This window comes from Dromaius novaehollandiae, chromosome 6 (assembly GCF_036370855.1).
Source record: "Dromaius novaehollandiae isolate bDroNov1 chromosome 6, bDroNov1.hap1, whole genome shotgun sequence".
NCBI classification, from domain to species: Eukaryota; Metazoa; Chordata; class Aves; order Casuariiformes; family Dromaiidae; genus Dromaius; species Dromaius novaehollandiae.
In genome coordinates, this window is record NC_088103.1 from 24,856,871 (window position 1) to 24,880,299 (window position 23,429).

A 23,429-nucleotide genomic window follows, 5' to 3' on the forward strand; every position below is an offset into this window, starting at 1 on the left:
ATCCTAGCTTCTCAGCTGCGCAACCTGCCACTAACACGGGACTAAGTGTGCAGTGCTTCCTGGATATTACGAGTGTACACGTTTCAGTGCCCCCTTTACCCCGTCTGTTCCATTCCTCTGAACAGGGAAGGCAAGAAAAATCTATTAAAAAAAATCCTCTGAGGATATTATTTCCATAGCTTGCTGCTTCCATCTCAGAATGAAATTAATAGGAAAAAGCGATTGCATTTGTGATACTCCAAAAAGCTAAGCCTACTTAGGCTAGGCATCCATATACATTCACTTCAAAAATAATTAAGGCTTATTCATGATGCAAACTGTGTACTTGGCTCTGTGCCATCCAAAAAGGTGCAGAAGAGGGAACAGTACTGCAAACTTTTCCCCACCATCACCCTGCAAATGTGTCTCAGCCTGAACATGGAGACCATTAAGCAGAACAGTTCTGCCTCCAAGGCACATTCAATCCTAAATCTGTCAGAGGCATTAACTAAAGAGGAGAGGTTTAATTTCAAGATAGCCATACAGGAACTGGGTTGGGACCATTCCTTTTACATAAGAGGCTGAACAGCAATTCAGGCCAAACGTAAATTAGTGATCCAGGACTATAAAAGCTGCTACAATTATTAACCATTAATTGTACTTGGTATTTTTAGTCAAGAGAAAAATTATACTAAGGAAACTTCAGTAGAGGTGTTCTTCTGGACAAAACTCAATCTAAACCTAAAAAATTATTCTAAAAAAAACCAAAACAAAACAAAAAAACCCCACAGTCATTTTAAAATGTCCTGAAGTGAATATGTCTAGTTTACATGCACTTGTCTTTACCATTTTTTCTCTGGTATGGGACGAGGAACTGCATTGACACGACATGGAAAATTAGGCTGTCCTGACAGATTTCGGCCAAGAATCGTGCCAACCAGGTTCAGTGGAAGAATAACAAAGAAGCAAATACAGCACACTGCCACCTGTAAATTAAAAAACAGGGATGAGAAGACAGAAAAGGATATGACCAACCCACCCCATAGATATTAGTGCTTAGTAATTATCACTGTAGGACCTTACTCCTCATTATGAAGCATTAGACAATATGCACCTACTTTATCAAAAGAAGCATTTATTTCCTGAGAAACTTCTTAATAAATATTGGGAAAAAGTTTTAGTATAGGATAGAGCATTTTCTTGCATCAATTCAGAGAACGGAAGTATCACAGATTTTTTTTTTTAAACTGTTTTCTTCTAATCACTATACTCAACACATTGCAAAGAACACATGAAATGGAATTCTTCATGTTGCTTCATTATAGAGCATTTTGTCAGCTTCTCTTCAAGTTTTGCAGAGTACGTTAACCCTGGAAATTAACAGCTAGCTGTTACCCCATTACATACCAAAACATCACAAATACTGCTGGCTACAAAATTCTTAATCCAGTAAGGCCATCCAAAAAAAGGAATTCAAACAAGAATTTTGAAGCCATGTCAGAATGCTACAAATCAAAATTTTGGGCTTAAGTTTCTCCACTACTCACAAACTAGATAATTAAGAACACGGATGCCAAAGAAACAAATGGGTATGCACAGATACTCAGTTTACAAGCACAACAACCCTATTTAAATAAACAGATTATGTTTATGCATTATGCAGCCAAGTCAGGCCCACATTTGAGCTCTTTCCGACGGAGCACCCTCCAGAAAATTTTACCATGAATCATCTTTCATGCAATACATGCGTGTAGCACTACTTTTGCTGTTCACAAAAGGCGATAAAATTCCCTGTTTTGGAAGATAGGAATGTAAGTGTTCAGCAAGATGTTCTTTACTGGTGAATCCCTGACAAAAATGAATGAGCATTACATAGCTTGATACAATTTTGATATTGATAATTAAACACAGAACAGTTTCCTGTAATGCAATAACCATAGTTCTTCGGAATGTTGACAGTGTGAACCTCCCTATGCAAACATGAAAAACAGCCTTTTAAAGAGCACTCTTGCCTGAAGCTCTGCATATGCCCCATGCCTTGCCCTGCACCTCCTGAGCAAGGACTAAGCTGCTGCATTCCTCTTTCATCCCATCATGACACAAGGCCCATGGCAGCAGATTAATCCAAAACAAGGGAGAGAGGACCATACTGGCATGGATAAGAAAGTTACTCCATGATAAATGAAAGCTCTTCACATACATTATATCAACGCAAACCTACTGCAGGCAGCTGACAAGCAAGAACCCCCTAGGCTTTATGGAAAAAGGAGATGCACTACATTAGCTTGATACAAATTTGGCATTAAGTCTATTACACAAGTTTAAGGCAATACCTGACAAAAGTGAGTCTATTACTGACTTGCACACCATTACTAGCTTGGGTCAGATGTGGATAAAAATGTTGCCTGGGGTAGGATGAAGCAAGTGTTGATACTTCTTCACAGAAAAGAAACACCAAGCAGATGGGGAACAAGCAGAAGCACTGTCCGAACTGCTTTATAGTTCTTTAAGAGGAGGTTAATTAAGCATTAATATCATAAGCCACTAAAACTTGAAGCTTCAGTTGTAAATAAGACGACACTAAGTAGTTTTTACATCTGACAACACTAATAGAGCAGTGCTCTCTACACATTTAGTATCTCCCATCTACCTTCCTCCAGTACAGGAAAAACACTGCTAAGCAAGCAGAGTGGTTTAGGTAGGACTTTGAGGTCACCTAAGAATGATTTTCAGAGGAAGTGTATAACTACTTAGCTCTCGCTTAATGGATGCAGGTTCAGCTAGTTTGCTCTTAAAAGCTGTTCAACTTGGATAAAAGAAGGAGCAGGCAAAAATTTTCAGAGTAAAATGCCAAAAAAATATCTGAAACACCAAAGAGCAGCATCTTCAGTCCCACATTTATTAAAATCCTTCAACATCACAGGACAAGATAAGCAGCACTACCATGAAGGCAAATAAACTGAAATTCTCCTAAATAAACTTAAGCAGGTCTAGATCAAGAAGTCCCAGCTTGCTCAAGGTGCAGTGGGTAGAAAAGATGCTCAAGAATCAAGGCCTGGGCAGGACTAAAAGAATTTTGGGCCTGACCACATTGAAAGCCATTTCTATTTGAAAGAACAGCTTGCTTCGTTGATGCCGTTTCTAACCGCACAAGGATTTCCGGGTGTCATGGGCCATCTCTGCCCATGGTCTCAGTCAGGGTCTCGCAGGCAGGTGTCAAAGCTGGCTGAAATGAGGAGATCAAATACAGGCAGTGTGAAAGGGCATCCCTGTCACTCATCCGCACGAACAGTTATAGTGCAGAGTCATCATGATGTTTGTGGCTTCATTCCTTGATCTCAGAAATTACCTCAGATTAGGTAGAGTGATAGCGAATCCACTGCTTTACTGCAAAAAGAAAGTGTCTAGCAACAGCCTCAGAGTCTGAGCTGTAATTTCATAATTGTCTGTCTTGCAAGACAAGTCCATCATGGAAAATCCTCATGAAGGGGATATAGCCTCAGAGAAGGAACCACGCAAGGACCATCCAGCGCTACTTACTGATTAAACAGCAAACTCCTAGATGAGGAAAGGCAGGCAGTATCACCCCATTCCAGTGATACCAAACGCAGAGATGAATGGCTTCAAATCAGGCACGCAAGGAGTAGGCCCCACTTGCTTCTGCAGAGCATAGCTGTTGTGTCATCTGGGAGACTGACCCACCAACAGTTTTGAATTCTAAAATGTTTATCTGTATAAAATATGCTGAGACAAACCAAGGTTCCTTGAATAATGGCCTCAGTAAGTACTGCCAACCTGATCAGCATGTCTGTCACTAGCATCCGTCAGAAAACCTGCACACTTGTGGTTTTATTATCAGAGCAGACAAGCCCCGACTGATGACACTGTAAGATCTTCCATTCTTTTAACTATGTGGCTAAAAATAAACTGGCCTCAGCCAGAACTGCTAGAATCTTAGGTGAACTCTAATAAGTAACATTAGGTAAAGGCAACACAGTGTTAAACAATGTGCCACCTGTCTTAATGCTGTGCTGTGTTCCAAGGGTAGCTGGAACAGGAACGCATTTTTCTTTTTTTTCCTGGAGCCATTCAAGAGTCTACAAATTATCTGAGATTATTTTTGCAGTGCAATGAGAAGCCCAACTGAAAGAGCAAGGAGAGACCATATTGCAGGCTCAGGAATGCCTCCCACTTCCACCTGCTTCTGATACGCTGTCCAAGCTGAGAGCCATGAGTGTTTTGTCTTCTGGGACAGCCGGCTGCTCTCAGTAGGCCAAGTGACATGACTGGTGCTGGTTAGAATCAGCACACACTGTGCTGACATCAATAGTGTCTTCTTTCCTGCTCTCAACTTACTGTCTGACCCCAAGGAAATCTACTTGTTCAGACTGACGCACGCTGAAAACTATTTTTTTCCATTCTTGGCAGTAATAGTTTTCTCTGGATGCAAGGTGGAGGTGCCTGGCTTTTCTAGCTTGTGCCATTTCAGCCACTTTCTTCTTATTTTCAGGGTCCTTAAAGCAAAGGATCCGAGCAGAAGACACCACTTCCTTCCAAACTGAACAGGTAACACCTCTTGTCATAGATCGCAGGGGCAATTGCAGTGATGATACAGGCTGGGCAATGTTTAAACTTCAACAGTTTAAATTCGATTTGAAGCACACACAAGACATTGGGGCGCATGTCTTAATTAAAAGAAGAGATGAAGTTGGGAGATTTCTGCCTACAGGTTTCAAAGAATGACATTACAGTGGTAAAAGAAATAGCTCAGGCATGTATTGGCCTCCATATCACCATCACAGACGGTAAGAAGACATGAAGACAGGATCAACAGACTTGTACTCTGCCCTTGCACAAGAGCTCCAGGATGGCATTAGACCCTTCCTACAGACCTCCACGCAGAGGTCACCAGTAACATGCTCAAAAAAAGCTGCCTGACTTCAGTATCATCTGAACAATAACAGCTTCTGCATGACCAGTAGAGATATCAGAACTAGGTCCTGAGAAGACTTTTAAGAGAATTGTTACTGTAACATCACGCAAAAGAAATTCAGAAAACAGAACACTTTAGACAACACAAACATATGAAAACACAGGCAAATCTACATCTGCAAACCCAGTCTTCCATCATGCAAACACTTTTCAGAATCAATATTATATAGTACATATTATGATATTCTGAAATATCACATTTACACATGAACATCTGATTTAGTTCGCAAGTTTCAGTTGCCACAGGTCAGATCTCCTATCCCACCAAGCCTGCGTTCTTTCTAACCCTTTTTTTGAGGGGGACAGAATATTCCATTGCCCTTGACTGAGCATGTACAATGCAGTTCTCCTTATTTGAAAGGAAACATTGTTGCAAGGGATATAATTTATGTTCTACCACCATGTGTTTCCCATTTTCTGACAACTGTAGATTAAACTTCATTCAAAGGTGATAATTAAAATTTTTATGAGCATATCTAATATTAAACAGCTACTGGCAGGCTGCAGTGCCTTGACTGCCTAATGCACAAGGCAGAAATGCAATAAAAATTAACTGTCAAAGAAGCAGCGTAAGCTTGATCTTTCCTGTCAGCTACCAAAACAGCACCCTCAGACAGCATGAGGCTCTCCAATATAGAGGTTAACAAATCTGCACAGTGAAACACCTTCATACACTTAATCTGTTGAAACATCACAAAGAACAAGAAAAGAATACAAGGCTTCAAAATAAAGTGTTATTTATGTTATTACAATTAAATTGCTAATCTATGGTGCTGCTTTGAGAAATAAGTTGAACTGCTGAAAATTTAGCCAGAAGCATTAAACTATGTCTACTTCTGGATAAGCGAGGTTTTTGACAAAGGTCTCAGTCACTTTCAAGCAACCTAAGGAAGCACTCTGCTGAAAGTATACAGATTTTTTTTCCTTTTTTAAGCCAGCTGTACTTCAGTCAGATCATTTCCTGATCCAGCTCACTGCATGAAAACCTGTGCTGCTCTTTTTCAGTGGTAGCCCATACTCCTGTCAACTTACAGACATTGTCTGCAGTCTGGATTAAGCTATCTGTTGGAGTGAACACCACTTTTTTTTTTTTTTTTTTTTTTAAACTTGGACAAAGTATAATGGATGCAAACACTAAGGTCTTGATCCCAAGAGAAATTAGATGTGCGTAACCTTATTTAATGAAATCAATAAAAATGCATACTGGAAATCTTAGCTACACAAGAATGCACTGTTCAAACAAAACAGAAACGGTATGTTCTAAGCAGTTTAATACAAGCTGCTTAGATTCTGCAATTAGAATATAACATTAGTCATACTAAGGTAAGTCTTAATGGAAATCCTTAAGGTATGTATTAGGCACAGAACAACATAAGCAGTCATAAGTTGTGAAATACCAAAACTAACATGGTCTCTTTACATTCAATTGTGCTCTACTCTGCAGAAATACTGCATTACTTAGTAGACTTTTTTTGCATAGAACCACTACAGCACTCCTTATGAAGATGTGCAGCCAGCTCACTGTACTTGCCATCATTTGAAATTTTTTTGTAACTATTCCATGCTCCATTTGCTGCTTATAATTCAAACTCAACACAACAGAAACATAATAGGTAAGTATACTGAAGTCTGACTTAAAATGGCAAAAGGTAAGCCAATGTGTACTACACCTTCAGAAGAACTCTATGTTCACCAGTAATAGGACAAAATAAATAAAACTCCCAAACTAAAAAAGATTTGGGCTCCAAAAGAGCAAAGAATCAAACAACACCCACTGCGTTTCTATGAGGATAAAGAGATGATGGGGAAACCAGACTTTTCTATTTCCTTCATATGCTTAGGGGAAATTAAGCACTCTAGTTGAAAGCTTTAAACTATTAAGTTTTAAAAAGCTCTCATATTTGAATAAAATCTGTCACATTCTTTATTACATTTTGAAGGGAAGGGCAGCTGAAAGATATGCCAGGGAAGATATTAAGCCTTTGTTCAGGCTTACATGTATTTATAAGGTTTGTCACATTGTAGGCAGAGGGCCTGCATGTAAACCCAAGAGGGCTAAAGGCAGAGCCCCAAGGCTGAAGAATGCTTTCAGACACAGACTAAACTATCTCTGCCGTCCCTGCTGCCACAGCTCCAGTGAGATCCCAGACATCAGGAATGAGATGGACAAGGTGAAAGAAGCTTTCAAATTCAAAGCAGACCGAAGTGACAGTGAGGTGTAAGAGGGTCCTGAAGGGCCCAATCAGTTTGAGCATTAAGCACCCAATGCTGAAAAGCAGATGCCAGGTAGGACAAAGGTTCAGCAACTGTGTGTTAGTTTGGATGTCTTCCCTGTGACTGTGCCCTTCTTCAGTTCAATAGAAAACCTCTCTGAAGGGAAGAACGAAGACACAGAGGGCAGACTGTGCCTAGTGGTTCACTGGAAAGTAGGTATGCAAATTGGGCAAAGTTCGGAGGCCATATTTAAGCATGGTCTCTTAGCAACCTTTCTGCTCAGTGATTCTTTTCAGCAACTCAGTTGCTGCTTTTTCCAGATTTACACAACTCAAGAAGCGGTGGTAATTCTTGCTAGCGATTTAAATCAAGGAGAGTGTTTCCAAACATCCCAGGGTAAAGGAAGTCACCTCTGAGTTCTAGTGTATTTGGATGGTAGAGATTTTATTTCCCCAAGAAAGCAGCAGCAAGTTTGCACTAGAAAGTTCTGGAGGCTTCTCTACATTGGAAACGAGTGCGGATAAACACGAAGAGACACTCTTCTACATAAAGATAGAGGGCTTCCCAGGGACATTAAGCACAACATGGTTAAGTTTCAAACAATTTTCATTTCCTTCTACAAACCAGCTTCATTAGTTGATACAGAATCCATTAAAGCGTTGACTATTCTGATGAAGTTTCCTATCCATAACCTGCTCCAACTACAAGTCTGCTAACTCCACTGAAGGTTTATTACCAGTCAATGATTCAAACATATTCATAAAACCTTGAGATCATTAAAATCACTGTGAATAAAGAGTCCTAACATCCTGATTAAGTGACCCCTGAAAATTTATATGCTCATTTGCTTTCACACATGTTTCCATGATCTTCAAATACAAATTAGTTGAACAGAATTACAAGACAAATTTCAATACAGGTGAAATTCCCTTCCATCAGCATTCCTGAACTCCACGTGGGAATACAAGTAAGAAATGGGATATCATAAATGCTTGCTCAGCAGTAAAACAGAGCCTCTTTACACATGTCAGAGATTAATGCTGTAAACCTTTCTGACAGTATTGTATATGGTCACTAGCTTAGGAAAGAAAAACCAATACAATATTCCTATTGGGCAAAGACTGATTAATATAGACATAGCCGAAGCTTGAATTTCAGTCTAACTCCTTGAAAAAGAGACCCAGAAAAATTAAGTGAATAGTTTATAAATGTGTTTGAATTGCTACTGTATTTAGTGGTCTTATAATGAATGATTAATTCAATGTAAAAAGTGGTATTTAGGTGAGCACCGAAAAATACTATCAAGAGGGAGCTGACTATAATCAGCAATGTACATATCAAGTGATTTCTTTTTTATTATCTTGCGATTTCTACCACATTCACTCTTTAACAATGTGTTTTTAAGTATTTTCAGTCACATACTGATTTTGATTATATCCTTAATATTAAAATTCATGAGACAGATGTTGTGACACCAAGTTTCATTTTGTAGTAGATTTAAACTAAGCAGAAATACAAGACTTCAAGTATCTGAAGAGACTGAATGATTTAACATGTCATAAAAACTGGCATGCAAAGAGGGGGGCTACAGAAAAAATAAGTCTCAAGATTTACTACAGGTATTGCAGAGAAAACAAGCCTTTCTTTATTATGAAACCTCTCTCTCTTATTTAAGTTAGCAGTGCTATTGAATAAAATCATAAAAAGGGCAGTTTTACCATATACTTTTCAAAATAATTCTGCTCTCACAAATATTATCTCTTGTAAGGTCAAACAGAAACTTTATCCAAGGGCCAAACGATTATTTCCTAAATTATATTCACAGGGTTACTTGAGGGCCAGGAGAGCAAACAAAATTCTAACAAAAGCCAGGAGATACAGGAAAAGTCATCTTAATTAAATAAGGAAGTAATCCAACCAGCATTCTTCAAGTGACATGGTTAAAACACAGACAGAAGACTATAACCAGACACTAAACACCACTTCTGAATGTGAAAAGAATGATTCCTTTTCCGAAGGCTGGAACTGCTCAAGACTTCCTATCTCACACTGTTAGTTGATTTTGTTAATTTTAATTTTTACTACTTAACTGCAATGATTTGGAAGGGGCTTTTGATTGGATTGCTTCTGTATTACATTTGAGCTTATAACCAGTTTGCATTGGCCATTCAGAGGAAAACTAAAGTTGCTAACTTCCCATTTTATTCTTAAGGCTGTTATAACATGAGGCTTGAATGCACAGCAGAAGTGCCATTTTAAGAAGAGAGAAGACTGTTGTGGGCATCCAGCAGCTGTTGTTAGTGTGAGTAAAACAAATCTTGCTTAAAGCACCTGAAAATCCCACCAGAATAATTTTCTAACTAGGAAGCCGAAGCTATGACTCAAAATTGTATTTAGATTAAAAGGTAGTTTTTCTGTGTCTGCAATGATGTTTAAATTCTCCATTAAAATGACTCACCATTGTTCCAAAGGGTATAGCTCTTGAAGCGTGATAATAGATGGCAATGAAGTTAATGAAGAAGGCAGTGCCACACACCATGGCTGGAATAAGGAAAGCCCCAATGAACATCTGCTTTATCCATCGCCTTCCTGTAAGAAAGGACATTCCAATACAACTGATAAGATGTGCTGTATTTTGTTCAAAAGTTACCAGCAAGTTCTCCAGAATTTGTGTTTGGTTTCTTTTCCCCCAAAAAGGGAAAAGATGAGTAAGAACATACTACATGCATAAAAGAGTCAGTTAAGAGTTTTATTTAGCTCCTGGAAATTTACAGGATGCAGGACATTAAGCAATTTATTCAGCCAGAGGAGAAGACATGGAAAGGGGATACAGTGTGAGCAGGTGCTGGCCCAAGCAACAGCATATGCTGACTAGCTGGTGAAAGAAACATGGGTATGAAACATGAGTGCATATCTAGGTTGCAGATTAGCACTGCCCATTATCACAGCAGCACTGCACCAGAGCTCTGTGCTGCTCCCCGGGCCAGCTCAGCACTACAGCTGCATTCAGGCAGCCCTTGCTCCTAGTTATGGTGACCAAACTAAGCTGGCTCCTTACCTTCAGCATGCTTTAAGAAAATGGCTATATATGTTGTAAAGCACAATACCACAGTTTTTAGTACACCACAGAAAAGGAAGAAGGAAAATGATTTCCAAAACCCAGACAGTAAGGGGGACAGCAACACTTGTCAGCAGTTATTGTCTAGAGCTCCCTAAGGGGCTCCAAAAAAACCCCCTCAAAAACTCCCCCAAAAACCTCTTGGGCAACACCGTAAGTGTTTCACTACCTACACTGCCTTGACTTTCTAAGCTCTTAAATACTGCATTTATTTAAATATAACGTAGATGCAGCTGTAATATGCGCTAAGTAGAACACAGCCAGAAAACCCTGCATATGTTTTCAAGACTATCATATATGTTTTTCACCATAAGCCACATACGCAGCAGTTCAGGGCTTATTGCATGTTTGATCTGTAGACAAAACACAAAATTGGCTTAACCATATAGCAAGGGCCATTGAAGTGGTACCTTTTTAGATCAGTAACTCTGAATTTCCTAGATCTGTATTTCTACAAATCACTTTACATGGGTTGATACACAGTCCATAAAAGACACCTGACCTCCAAACTCTGCCATACAGCCTGAATACTAATCAGTATTTCTTGCTAAAAAGATACAAATTTTCTTTTGCAAGCTCACCAAAACCAATTTTCTTGAAGCACCGTAGAAGATGACAGATATTGATTACTCCCTTATTGCAGCACAGGGGATAGACGAAGCTTGTAGAACTGCAAGGATGTAACTGCTTGCAACTCAGAGGCACTGCAGGGAGCACTTGAAGACAGCCTGTCCAAATACATCATGCCCATTTTATTGGGCTTCTGTTCTCTACTGATGCTCATTTTTAATTTGGTAAGTACAAAGCAGAGTGCACAATGAAAAGGAGAATAAACTTCTTTGAAAAAGATTCTATGGACAGTTTTCTCTGTCCATGATTAATGGCCTAGTAGGTACTGCAGACCCTTCCTTTTAGTGTTGGTAAACATAACCCCCGCAATCCCTATAGAGGAGGACTATGTGGGAACCATCTGGAGCAGATGACATGAACTGTTTAACAACATATTCTACAGAACAGGAAGAGTCTATTAGACCCTCTGGATGTCATCAGACACACATAACTATATACAAGAGTATAACATGCAATTCCTAAAGGATACAACTGTTAATAGTTTTTAGTTCTTATTACTTTTAAATTAACCAAAGACTTCAGCTATCTTCAGTTGGAAAATGCAGCCAATACTCAAGAGGAAGTAACATGACAGTTAAATATACTCAAAATATTTTATGTTCATTAAAAATTTAATGCATTCCATCTGCATGCTCTAACTCCATGAGGACACTTCTACAGTAGTGCAGATGAGAAAACAGTAACGTTTCCACTTAACAATACAATTAAAACACTGAAATGTGAAAACAATTTACCTCCTTGTCTAGCATAAAGGCTTCCTCCAAAATATCCATTCACTGGGGATGTTGCAGCATAAACAAATATAGCTGTACTGAGCATTGATCCTCTCCTACAAAAAGTGGATTTTTGTAAATGAGATAGAAAAAACAAACAGTATAAAAGCAAAAGATCGCAGTAAAATGTGCAAAGTTAGCAGCAGTTATTTAATAATTTTAGCTAGTGTAAAAATTAAAGAGAAACTGCACGTTTAAATTTTAAAGTCTGCATAAGAGTGAGAATTGTTTTTATTCCCAGTCTAATTCAATCTGGAGGGAAAAAAAAGGAGTTCTGACATACTACATTCTTTCCTAATGTGCATTTACATTCAGTTGAATTAAGCACAAGATATCACCTCTGACCAAAATATTCTGACATTTGCATGTGTGTACCTTGTGTAAGAACTAAACTATTTAACTGACACACATTAAGCACAAGACTCAACTATTGCAGATAAAAGCTACTCTTAGGTAAACACAGAGGCCAATATTAACAAAAATATACTAAGATTGTGAATGATGTTTCTGCTGTCTCTCAGCAATTAACTTTTAAGATGAAAGTGTTCCTCTTACAGAAGATTAGAAAACCTGATTTAGATACTGTAATTGCCATAATGAAGCTACAAATCAGAGTGGAAGAGTCAAATCATACAACTTCGGTCATTTTTAAATTATCACCTCATTACATGCTGGAGTACTCATCTTAGAGTATTTGCTGAAAATGTGCAGGCAAAGCTAATAATTTTAAATCATAAAAGCCATCCCAAAATACATTTTTAATCCATATCTAAGAATAGCAAGATATAAATGTTGCTCATGAATAGAGCTGTTTCCCCACTTCCCCTTCAATACAATTGACTCTTCTGTAGCTGTAAGCAATATAAGGAGTTCAGCAAACTGGCTAAAATATCTCTAAATCATTTGCTCTGAGAGATTCTGGACTCTTGGCATTTTGGCTTCTGATGGACAAACACTGGATGCCTGCCCTACTTAAAGTAGTTGTCTTCGCTACAACTGGCTTCCATGACCAAAAGGCCTGAATTAAGCAAAAATGCCTGTTGGTCACACACACGCACTAAAATATCAGTATGCTAACTTTGGTTTATTAAAAATAAGCAATATTTCCATTTTAGAAAGCCACTTGTTAGACAGAAACCAAACTTTAATAGCCCCCTTCATTTGAGCCGATTTAGAATCATATATAAAAAACCCACAAGACTACACAGAGTCTGAAGTGATACAGGTTATTTGTAACATGACCAGCAGATGCTAATTTGAAATGATCTCAAGATGTCTTATTCTCAAGCTTACTCATTTATGTTCCAAATGTTCTAATGGGAAATGTTCTCAAAACACAACCCAACATGAATAAATTAAGAGCTGCCACGATCAAATGTCACTGAGAGACTTTTACTTGATGTTAGCTCTGTGGCCCTTAAGAGCTTTACAAGACTGAAGAACACTGACGGGTAATGACTGACAATTCTGGCTTACAGCCTTCTTCACTCATCTTTATTTTCTTCAACATAAGAATTTTCTGTACTAGATTTGGTCAACTGTTCAGTTGCGTACCCAGAATTAAGCTCAATTTGAGAATAATATAAATTCCTATTGCAATAAAAGCCACAGCACACATTTTAAAAGCACTGGTCTGACATATTTTACAATTGCTGTTATTAACTTACAGCTGCGCTACAGCACGCAAACATTCTGAAATAGTTTCAGTCCGTACCTTAAAGAGCTGACATGCTGTCCAATTAAAAACATGTATATAAGGCTCTCCAGAAATGTAAACATTGGAGGGAGGGAGGAGGGAAACAACACCATATGACAAGTGAAAATATATCATGATACTGGTACCACCGAGTGCAGTTTTAGACCCATTGCATTACGAGGCAGTTAATTCGAAAGCAAGAGGTCTCTCTAGTGGTATGCCATGAGTACTGCAACCTGCTAAAATCCACAGAATTACAGGATACACAAGGGAAAGTGAAGACAGAACGCATATTTGGCATTTTGGTCATTGCTTAGAACTAAGCACTTGTAAAAATTATTTGTTATGGTACCCAAAATATGGTCACTACAGAAACAGAGGAAGTTCACCTTTCCTCCAGAACACCAAAGTCTCAAAAACAAACAGATAAAAGGTAAGGAACAGAACGGGGTGAACTGTGGGCAGTGGGTTAAATTTAAGCTAGCATATCATTTGTTTGTTTTAAATTTAAACTAGCATATCATTTGTTTGTTTTAAATTTAAACTAGAATATCATTTGTTTGTTTTAAATTTAAACTAGAATATCATTTGTTTGTTTTAAATTAATTCTCTCTAGTCAGAATTAATTCTCTCTACAGCCTGACTACTGCTGGTGGTTTTAATACAACACCTGCTGGGGAGTGTCTGTCCCAAAGACCATAAAGTCCTCAGTCCTGAGAAGATGCGTAGATAAACTTGACTTAAATGCATTGCAAGCAGTAAACAGGACTATTTGCAACACACTAAACTCACACTGCAGTCTTTACAGGATGGGGGGTGGGGGAAAGGTCAGAAATGGTAAGATCTTGTCACTCCATATGAAACCAGGAGTGAAATCTGTGCCTTTTAACACTTCTTTATTTCCCACATAATCCACCAGCAATACTGCAGAAAAACGAACCACAAGTTCTGAATATATCACGTAAAAGCAAGGAATAAAAAAGGCAAGTTTAAAGGAGACAGTCACATGGTAATAATAGGACCAAATTTCATTACAATTTAGAAAAAAAACCCTTCTTTGAATACATCTGATCGTAGACTCTCAAAAACAATTTTTCAGACCACAGTCAGAACATTCAGTTTTGCAATGATTTAGTTCGTTTAAGTATTTATATGTGGAAGACATGGCACAAGCACACTTACTCTGTGTATAAATCCTCTATCATCGCAACAACAATGACTATGAGAGAGACAGCAAAAATTTGACAACCAGAACCAATAAGCGATGAAAATATTAAAGGATGGCTGGATGGTCTAAAAACATCTCCATGGACCTGCTTCCACCCGTACTCATCACCTAGATCTCTGTCCTAGGAACAACAACAAAAAAAGTTTTAGGTCTAGTCACCGCAATTAATGACAGAAATATATATGCTAGGCATAAATTAAAGATTTGATTTAGTAAAGTAACTTCAAGGGTAAGCACGTTTTCGAATGCAGCCATCTAGGAGAAAAGTTTGCTCTTCAGATGCTTACTAAGACGATAAAAATTGCTACTTGAATACATGATGCAGAAAAATCTACTAGACTCCCTCCATATCCCTGAAGTCCTCTGAAGGGCTTAAGGAAACTGCGCTTTACACAGACTTCTACAGCACACTCAGCAGAAGGGACTTCATTCAACTGAAATGCGGACACAAACATCAGCGCAGCTACCACACACAGCATTTGAGGTTGCAGCCTAGGAGCAAGAGGCTCCTAAAAGACAACAGGTGGCACAGATTTTATGTGCCAGTTCAGCCCACAGTAGTCTGCTGTTTAACACTAGCAGGAAGTTATACTCTTGGATTCTCATATATGAAAGCCCTACATTACAAAGAAAACCAGTAACACAAACATACGGCAGTTTTCTGTCCAAGTGAAGAATGCAATTCAGAGTCTAACATAGTGAACATATGAAAAGAAAACAGTAAGTCTTACAAAAATCAGCACATGAATAAAGATCTTACCATATCGTCCATTTCTTCCTCTTTACTGTATCTTGCATAATCTTTTCGCAAAGTCCTCATTAATATCATAGACACTAGGCCAACCAGAAAGATCACCATCATGAAAGAATTGAAAATTGAAAACCAGTGAATCTACAAAGAGAAAACACTCAAATTTCAGAACTGTAAATATTTCCAGTGTGCTTCAATATGGATATATTATTATGCAGCACCATAGCTGGTAAGCACAAGCTATTGCACTAAGTAACAATATATCCATTTTGTAAGTAACAGTACATTTGTAGAAAGTCCCACTAAAAAAGGCCAGTGAAATACCATACATATACTGTCAACAGCCAGACATACTCAAGACTAAGTTAGTAAAGCACCAGCAGAATTCAAACAACTGTCTATACACGTTCCCTTAACCAAGGGCAAAGGAAAAGCAACACAGTGTAGGGCTGCCTTCCTAAAGGGGAAGTATTTCAGCTAGTAAAAGATATGCTCACAGTCAAAAACCAAAGGAGTTGGGAGCCACTGCTTTGTACAAGACCAAAACGTTTGCCTCTGATAAGCACATCCTCTGGTTTTCACTGAATTCCAAACAGCATTTCTTACCTCTAATTTGAGAAAGAAATACAGCTCAGTATATCATCCTTAAGGAGATTATAACCACAGGTATAAACCATCACAAATGTTATCACAAACTGGCTTAGGCTTTTTGCTTTGCCGTTACTTAGGTCAGAAGTATACATACCGCCAGTTACGGTTACTCCACTAACAAGCAAGAAGTACAGCTGTGCTCCTGAAACTCCATTGCTTCTGAGCATATAAATGTATCTACTTGAATTACCTTGCATTTGCTGCAGGCTTGAGGCATGCACACAGACATTTACTGAAGTACACTAAAAAAAAAAAGAGTCATCCTATTTGAGCAACAGAAGTGTTGCTTAAAACCTGAAGTGCTAGAGCTGTCTGCCTCATTGATCCCAAACAGCTCGCTGCTAGAGCTGCAATAGCGGCAGGCTCCATGTTGCACCAGACTAACTAGGGCTGAATTTCACAAGACTGAGTGAAAAGAGAGGAACTTCTCTTTGCCAGTTACTGAATAAGATGAAAACCTCAGAGATTTACTGACCAGATCAAAAATGTGAGGCATAATAAACAGAAATGATTAATCAGAAGAACAAGTATTTTTTTAAATGCCCTTTCATTGTCCAATAGCTCTATCCCATCTCAACTAGGATTCGGACAACACATGTAAGCTATTGCTGCAGACCTGGATTCTGAGCAGAAAGTCTCCTCACTGTCTACTGTACTGCAATTGAAGCACTGCAGAGCTACTTCAATTAAGTTAATTTTTTTAATTCTCAAGGAGTTTACAATGCAGCAATTTTGAGCTTTAGGAGTCCAGCATGCTTTAGGTTCTTGTAGCTTCACTTTGTGATTGGGTGTAATTGTTCAAGCTTATGTTTGTAATAAAACACACACACACCCAAAATCCCTACACTTTTACATCCCTGACTGTGCCACATGAACACCATTTCAGAAGTCTGTATAAAAGGGAAAAGAGGCAGAAGACGGCTTGCCAGAGCAGGCAACAGGTCAGTGATTTAAAGACACCTTCCCCTCCTGCCCCCCAAACCCATACCTGAAATTGTATACCACCTTTTGGCCTGAAATTCAAAACAGCAAAGTGATGGGTGATTCCAGTAACTTTAACAATACAATGCATGATGGAACCTATCTATTTCAATAAAAAGGAAAACTTACAAGCCCCAAATTAGAAGGATTACAACATTTTAAAATCCAATTAAAAAAAATACCACCAAGGAATTGAGGAGACAAGTGAAAAGTCCAGAGATAAATTACACACCAATCACCTGCAAATACCCCTCCCCTTTTCTCTTCAGAAGAAAATTAACGGAAACAGCCTAGAAAAACACCGAAATAAAGCACCCATTTCAAGAGGACATTTTGTAAGGTTGTCTTAGAACATTACATACTCTGTGTTGAAAGAATGATGGGTCAAGGTACTTGTCAAATCGGTCTTCAAACTTCACATCTGACTTTTTCCATTTCACCTAAAAAGAAGAATGTTTACACTTGAAACTCATTCATTACACATACTCAGCTATACTCACACAGACACCCATAACATTTTTCATATCATCCACTTCAGATTTCTCTTCAAATGTAATACAAAGTCTATCAAAGATAATGGACTGATGCTCCTAAAGACTGATATCTACAGATCAGACAGAATGAACATCAGCCACCTTGCCTCAGGGATCTAATCTTCTCTCTGTATATGTTTAGGAACAAGGAAAAAAATCAGTCTTGCACTCCTCTGTTGTCAATGTCTCTACTAGATTAATCAAAGATGCAAACTTCCAGCTGTCAAATACAACAAACTCGTTTCATGACCACAGAAGGAGCTGATGCTTATGGAAGGTGCCAAATAAAATCTCCAGCAAATGACCCCATTTTCAGTTCTTTCAAACTAATAGTTCAGAGAGGATGTTTTTCACAGCAGATGCTTGTGCAGTGATGAGTTTTCCTGAATCATCATTACTAAGAATGCACTTAGTCAAACAAACAGCTTCCCCCCCTAAAACCTGACAGCACATTCATACAGAACTTCTGTTGACAGTAGACAGCTTGTATGTCTGCATATATGTATATACTACACTTTTGTAGAAGCCCTTTGAAAAATCCAACCTAATTTGTCCAAGATTTCATAACATGTGTTAGGGAAATAAAGTATTTCTAGATATGCTTAAGAAAGATGTGCTAGACAGCAGTGGAATTTTTCCAAGCATTTTGTCAGCAGTGAGTACACTACTCTTCTCACCATTGCCACATGCTAACAGGATTGTATGGAAAGGGGTGTGAGGAGATTATTATCGGTGTTTCATAAACTGAGCATAACTTCCTTTACTGCTGCTCCCCCACTGCAGCTGAGATCTGTTTTGCTGCCATGCAGTGACATCTGTACTCAAACTGTCTGAATACAGAGCCCAAGAAAAAGAAGAGGAAGCAGCCCAGAAGTGAGGGAGATGAAAAGAAATAAGGAGATTTAAAAGACAAGATTTAAAACAGACACTATAGGAAAGATAAGAGCATAAACTTCGATACAAGCTGGCTGGAAGAGAACCGCATAAAAAGCATCAGGCTGAACCCTAAAAGACAGGCATCAGAAATTTAAAAGCTACAAGCTAAAAGCTGTAGCCTGAAAACTGTAAGACCATGGGATTCTGCAACCTATACACTTCCATTGCCAATAAGCAACTCCAAAATCTGCTGGAAAAGTATGCATTTGTTCCCATACTATCAGCTTATTATTGCTCTCAGTTACTCCACCAGCTCCACAGCAAACTGCTTTGGACTTGAAAGTTGTAATAGTACTGATGAACAATGTGGTGCTAATTATGGTAGCATAAAGTTCAGAATTTTTGCAAGTATGTTTTCATTTGATTTTTTAAATGTAGTTTCAGAAATTAAATAAAAATCTACACTGATAAAAGACCACATTTTTCAAAAGCATTCCAATATTAGGAAATATCAAAACTATTGAAACCAGTGCATTCCCACTTCTTTTCCAGCAGGATGCTCTCTCACTCAGCATAGAAGAAAGTTTGTGTAAACTGAGTACCCCTATCGGTCACCATAGCCCTGAGACAGATTAAAATCCCAAGACTCAAACATTACACTCTTACATGTAATATTAATGTTATTCAGTTCAAATTACAGGCTTGTTCAAGATTAACAGCTCAAAACATTAACAGCTTTCAACATTGTTTTAAACAGATACATGTCTAATTAGAGCATCTGCCACTAAGCAGCACTGCTTAGAACAAGTCCAGCAGAGACAACCTGTGAATTAAACATCACACACACACCAGCCCAGCAACTGCCCAGTGGTGCCAACAGAAATAGAAAGTAAAATCTTGAGCACTGTATGCTGAAAATACTTAAAGGGAATATCTAATGTTAATTTCTTACAGCTACTCAGTACTGTCTGCCTCAAAATACACAGAACAAATGGACTCCACAATGCTGGTGGGATTTGAAATAGAAAAACAAAACAAGTGCCACTACCATTTTTGCAGTAGAAATAGGGAGAGTAGTGTAACATAATTCTAGAAAGCACACATGAAAGCAGTTACCTGCACTTCAAACTTTATGATGTACTCAGCATAAGACAGATAATGGTGACAAGAATATCTTCTGAAATAAAATCTTATGCTGACGCCTACTCCTAACAGATTGTAGACAACCAATGGATTAAGAACTAGGGTGTGAATACAAGTCTTGTAAACATATGAGAAGTGATCTGTTACAGATGAAGGTAATAACAGAAATAGATAAGGATGTTAAAAATAGTAACAACCAAACATCCCATATTAACAAATGTGTTTATTCATTACATTTTATCATAGCAATTCAACATAAAAGCAGAAGACTTCAGAGAAAATCTTATAAATAACACTATATAAATACGACAAATTTCTACTGGAATTGCAAAAACAAAATAAATATTAATACTAACAGACTGCAAAGTACAAAGGCTTACAGTGGGTTTTGCTCCTTGTTCCAGTTCAAATCAAGGAGGGAGTGGGGGGGAAGCGATACCATCTGCTATGTTATCTATGATGCAAACGTCACTGCTCTGAAGATTGAGAAAACATCTAGTTACTGTTGGGACCGCGATACTTCTAGCCTCCATACCTTTTTAGATATCTTCCTTTCCTAACTAAAGGTTTTTTTGTAGATTGTAGAAGCTCCAGTTTGTTTGAAGAGCTCCAAAAATCATCATTTTACATTTACTCCTAATACACCTAGCGACCCAGTAATGAAAAAATATTTGAAGGAGTGAGGAGGCATCTTCCTCTAATATACCATGACATATCAACACATAGATAGAATATACAAGTCTAACTATTTTTGAGATATTTTACCATGTAGAGCTGCTTATTATACCACACACATCACCAAATTACTTACTGAATATGACATCTGGATTTTTGTATTTGGTACCAATTTCACCTTTCCTTCACTGGTCAGATTCACATCCACAATTCTATTTCCATTGTAACCAATTTCAAGTTTTTTGTAAGTCCAGAGATAATAATCTTCCCCATTTTCATCTGCTTCTCCAACAATACCTGTATAGGAAATAAATTATGTTTAAAATGTAAGTATCAGTTGCAGGCACGCTTTTCAAATATTCTGTGATTATTTTTAAAAATATGCATATTTTACAACTGTTTTAGCAGCTAAAAAAGCAACATAGCTGCAGTAGAAGAGAACACAGCAGACTTAATGCTCTTTTCAACTATGATATCTAGACTACACCTTTAATCCATAAGTATCTGCAAGAAGCATTCTGTAATGGCATTAAAACAAGGATGCAGCCACTAATGTTCCAGAAGAAGCAGAAGTAATATTTTGTCTAATTTTATGTAAGTTTCATATCAGACAACCAACTAGTCAAATACAGATTTAAATTCTATGAACTCTTAGCCCCTGACCTCCATACTTTTCCATCTCCTTGTTCCATCTATTATCCCTTCACTTATTTTTCTTCCTCTTCAAAACTCTTCACTTTCATTATGTATCCTACATTAGTTGATTCCCCAAGACAACACTTTTTGCTCTCATTTGCTCATGTGTTTACGATGCTTGACAAGAATCATAGTTCTCAACTACTCTGCATTTCTTTTACTAAAAATTCAGAAAGATATTATGTGCATGAAGATGTTGACTACATCCATGATGGGAAACTGCTCAGATGCTCCTGGAGCATCAGAGTTCAGTTAACCGAACTCAGAATTAGCTCATGATTAAGTTCTTACCTTTTAATAACTTACTGCAAAGTGTTTAAGCTACAGAAAAATTCCAAATATGATAGTATGCTGGGGGTGCGGGGGGCACAGAGGAAGAAGCCATGTGTAGCACTCAGAGTTCACAGGCCACAAGCATTATCTTTTGTTATGTCAAGGCCATCACACAGAGATGGCTCACAAGATGGAAAGCCACTATTAAAGCAGGACCCAGAATATGCAAAGATGGAGGAAGGGGGAGGACAAGCAGGTGAAGGATATGAAAAAGGGTACCACAAAGGAGCAGGTATGGGAAGGAATGACATTTGTGTATTATCTGTGCTTTTTAATTTTCAATGAGGTATTTTTTGTCATGTTTTTCACTCATGCTCATCTGTCAGAATTGCCTTATGCAATTCTCCATGCAGGAAAGAAACTTGCCAGTTCGTGGCTCTGCCATATGCAGCCTATCACCTGGGCTACCATCTGTTCCCATGGTGTTATCCAAAACGGTGACAATCCAGACCTCTACACTGCTTAAAGGGCATTCTGAGCAATCACGACCCAAAAGAGTGAATTAACGCAATGTTCCATACACTTAAGGAGGTGTGCTGAAACAAAGACAGTCAAGCCTAGACACCTCACTGTGGACTAGCAATTCTGGAGAAAAAAGAAAATTGAATCATTTTACCTGAATTCACCTAAACAGATTTGCTTGCCTTTCTAAGCTCAGGAAATGAAGTGCAATCCTTCCAACAGTAGCTTGAAGTCATTACCTCTACTTATTAACAGTCAAGAAAAGGTATTTTATGCCTGGACTTTACTGAAAGAGAGCACTCATTACCGGATATTTTGAGGAATTCCTAAGGAAAATTTCAAATATTAATGGTTGCATGCACATCATTCGACTTTGACATTAGTAAGCCATACCCTGGTGGAAAGCCACAAAGAACGTAAAACACAAACAAAACTGAAGTTTGCCAGAAGACAGGAGGAGTGCCACAAATCCATCTGTGCGAGTCCTCAAGATCAGTTACCAGTTATCGAGAAAAGCGGTCTGCTTTTAAGAACAAAACTAAGCTCAGGTTGCCTAGTGTTCTCAGCAAACAGTAACACAATGTGAATCCTTTTCTTGCAGAGAATACTTGCTTTCTTTTGAGGACTTTATCCATTTAGGGACAAAGTTTTAGTTTATCCAGCTATGAAGCACAAACCAACAATAAAAAAATTAAAAAAAAAAAAGATGGACTAGATGACATGGTACATATATTATATGCTTGCTAGTGGATAGATAACCCAAGTGAAGTGAATCGGTATGACAACTTGCACATAATAATGAAAAAAACAATTCAATACAAGACACCTTTTATGGTAACTGAAGGTAACCAGTTCTGGACATTATCTTGAACATCACAAACACAACTTCTCAGTATTCAAAGTCAAGTATGCTGTCATTATTACTAAAGTTCTTACCCCTCTGTATTTTAAGAAGTCCTAATATTTTTCATTAGCTAGTGAAATGAATGACTACGCAATGGTACTAGTATTTCTACCACATTAACTGGTACTGGTTATATAATACAGTCAAAAACACTAACAAGTTGGAGGAGGCATGTCTACCATATCGCTCATACTGTTCTTATACAGAAATACTTACAATAGAAAATGTTCAGGGAGCAGTAAGTCTCAAGCAAATTTTAGGCAGCACCCTGACCGAAACACTCCTGCTGCTGAACAGAGATGCAGGCAAACCAGGGCTGACACAGATAAGCCACTGCCGTCATCTTCCAACTGTAACCGAACCCACAGCTCAAAGTTCTGATACACAGATAAACCCTTCTGATCAGCTCAGGTACATCCCCTCCGCTCCTAGTCCTCCATCAACAACTGGCAGATGTTGTGGCATAAAACCCAGGCTAATCTGGACTGACCAACCTGTAGTCCCATTAGTCCTAACCAGCCCTCAGGAGACATAGAGCAAAATCATCAGCACTACTTGCTTCTATAAATGATGTCAAAGATTATATTTTTGCATCTATTACCAGCACTTTAGCGGCCACAATTCACCTATTAACTATCAAAACACAAGGTCCTGGTTCCAAACAAAATTATCAAAACCAGCTTCTTATGCCACACGGAAGAGATACAGAGTCTACATGTTGGTCAGCTGTAGGAATGACTTCCTGTGCACACAAAGCACACTACTGAAGAACATTAAAGACATTGGAATCACAG

The 23,429-nt window shown here is 38.2% G+C and overlaps 1 protein-coding gene across 1 annotated transcript in view; it reads right to left on the reverse strand.

Annotated features, from left to right (window-relative positions):
* The window catches only part of TM9SF3 (transmembrane 9 superfamily member 3), a 57,631-nt gene that overhangs the window by 10,519 nt on the left and 23,683 nt on the right, over nucleotides 1–23,429 (reverse strand). The window contains exons 4-10 of the mRNA XM_064513935.1: nucleotides 20,377–20,537; nucleotides 17,376–17,453; nucleotides 15,391–15,522; nucleotides 14,585–14,751; nucleotides 11,668–11,762; nucleotides 9,644–9,774; nucleotides 826–965 (exon numbers count right to left, since the gene is read on the reverse strand). Coding sequence (XP_064370005.1) covers nucleotides 826–965; nucleotides 9,644–9,774; nucleotides 11,668–11,762; nucleotides 14,585–14,751; nucleotides 15,391–15,522; nucleotides 17,376–17,453; nucleotides 20,377–20,537 — 904 coding nt within the window. The remainder of the gene's footprint in view (nucleotides 1–825; nucleotides 966–9,643; nucleotides 9,775–11,667; nucleotides 11,763–14,584; nucleotides 14,752–15,390; nucleotides 15,523–17,375; nucleotides 17,454–20,376; nucleotides 20,538–23,429) is intronic.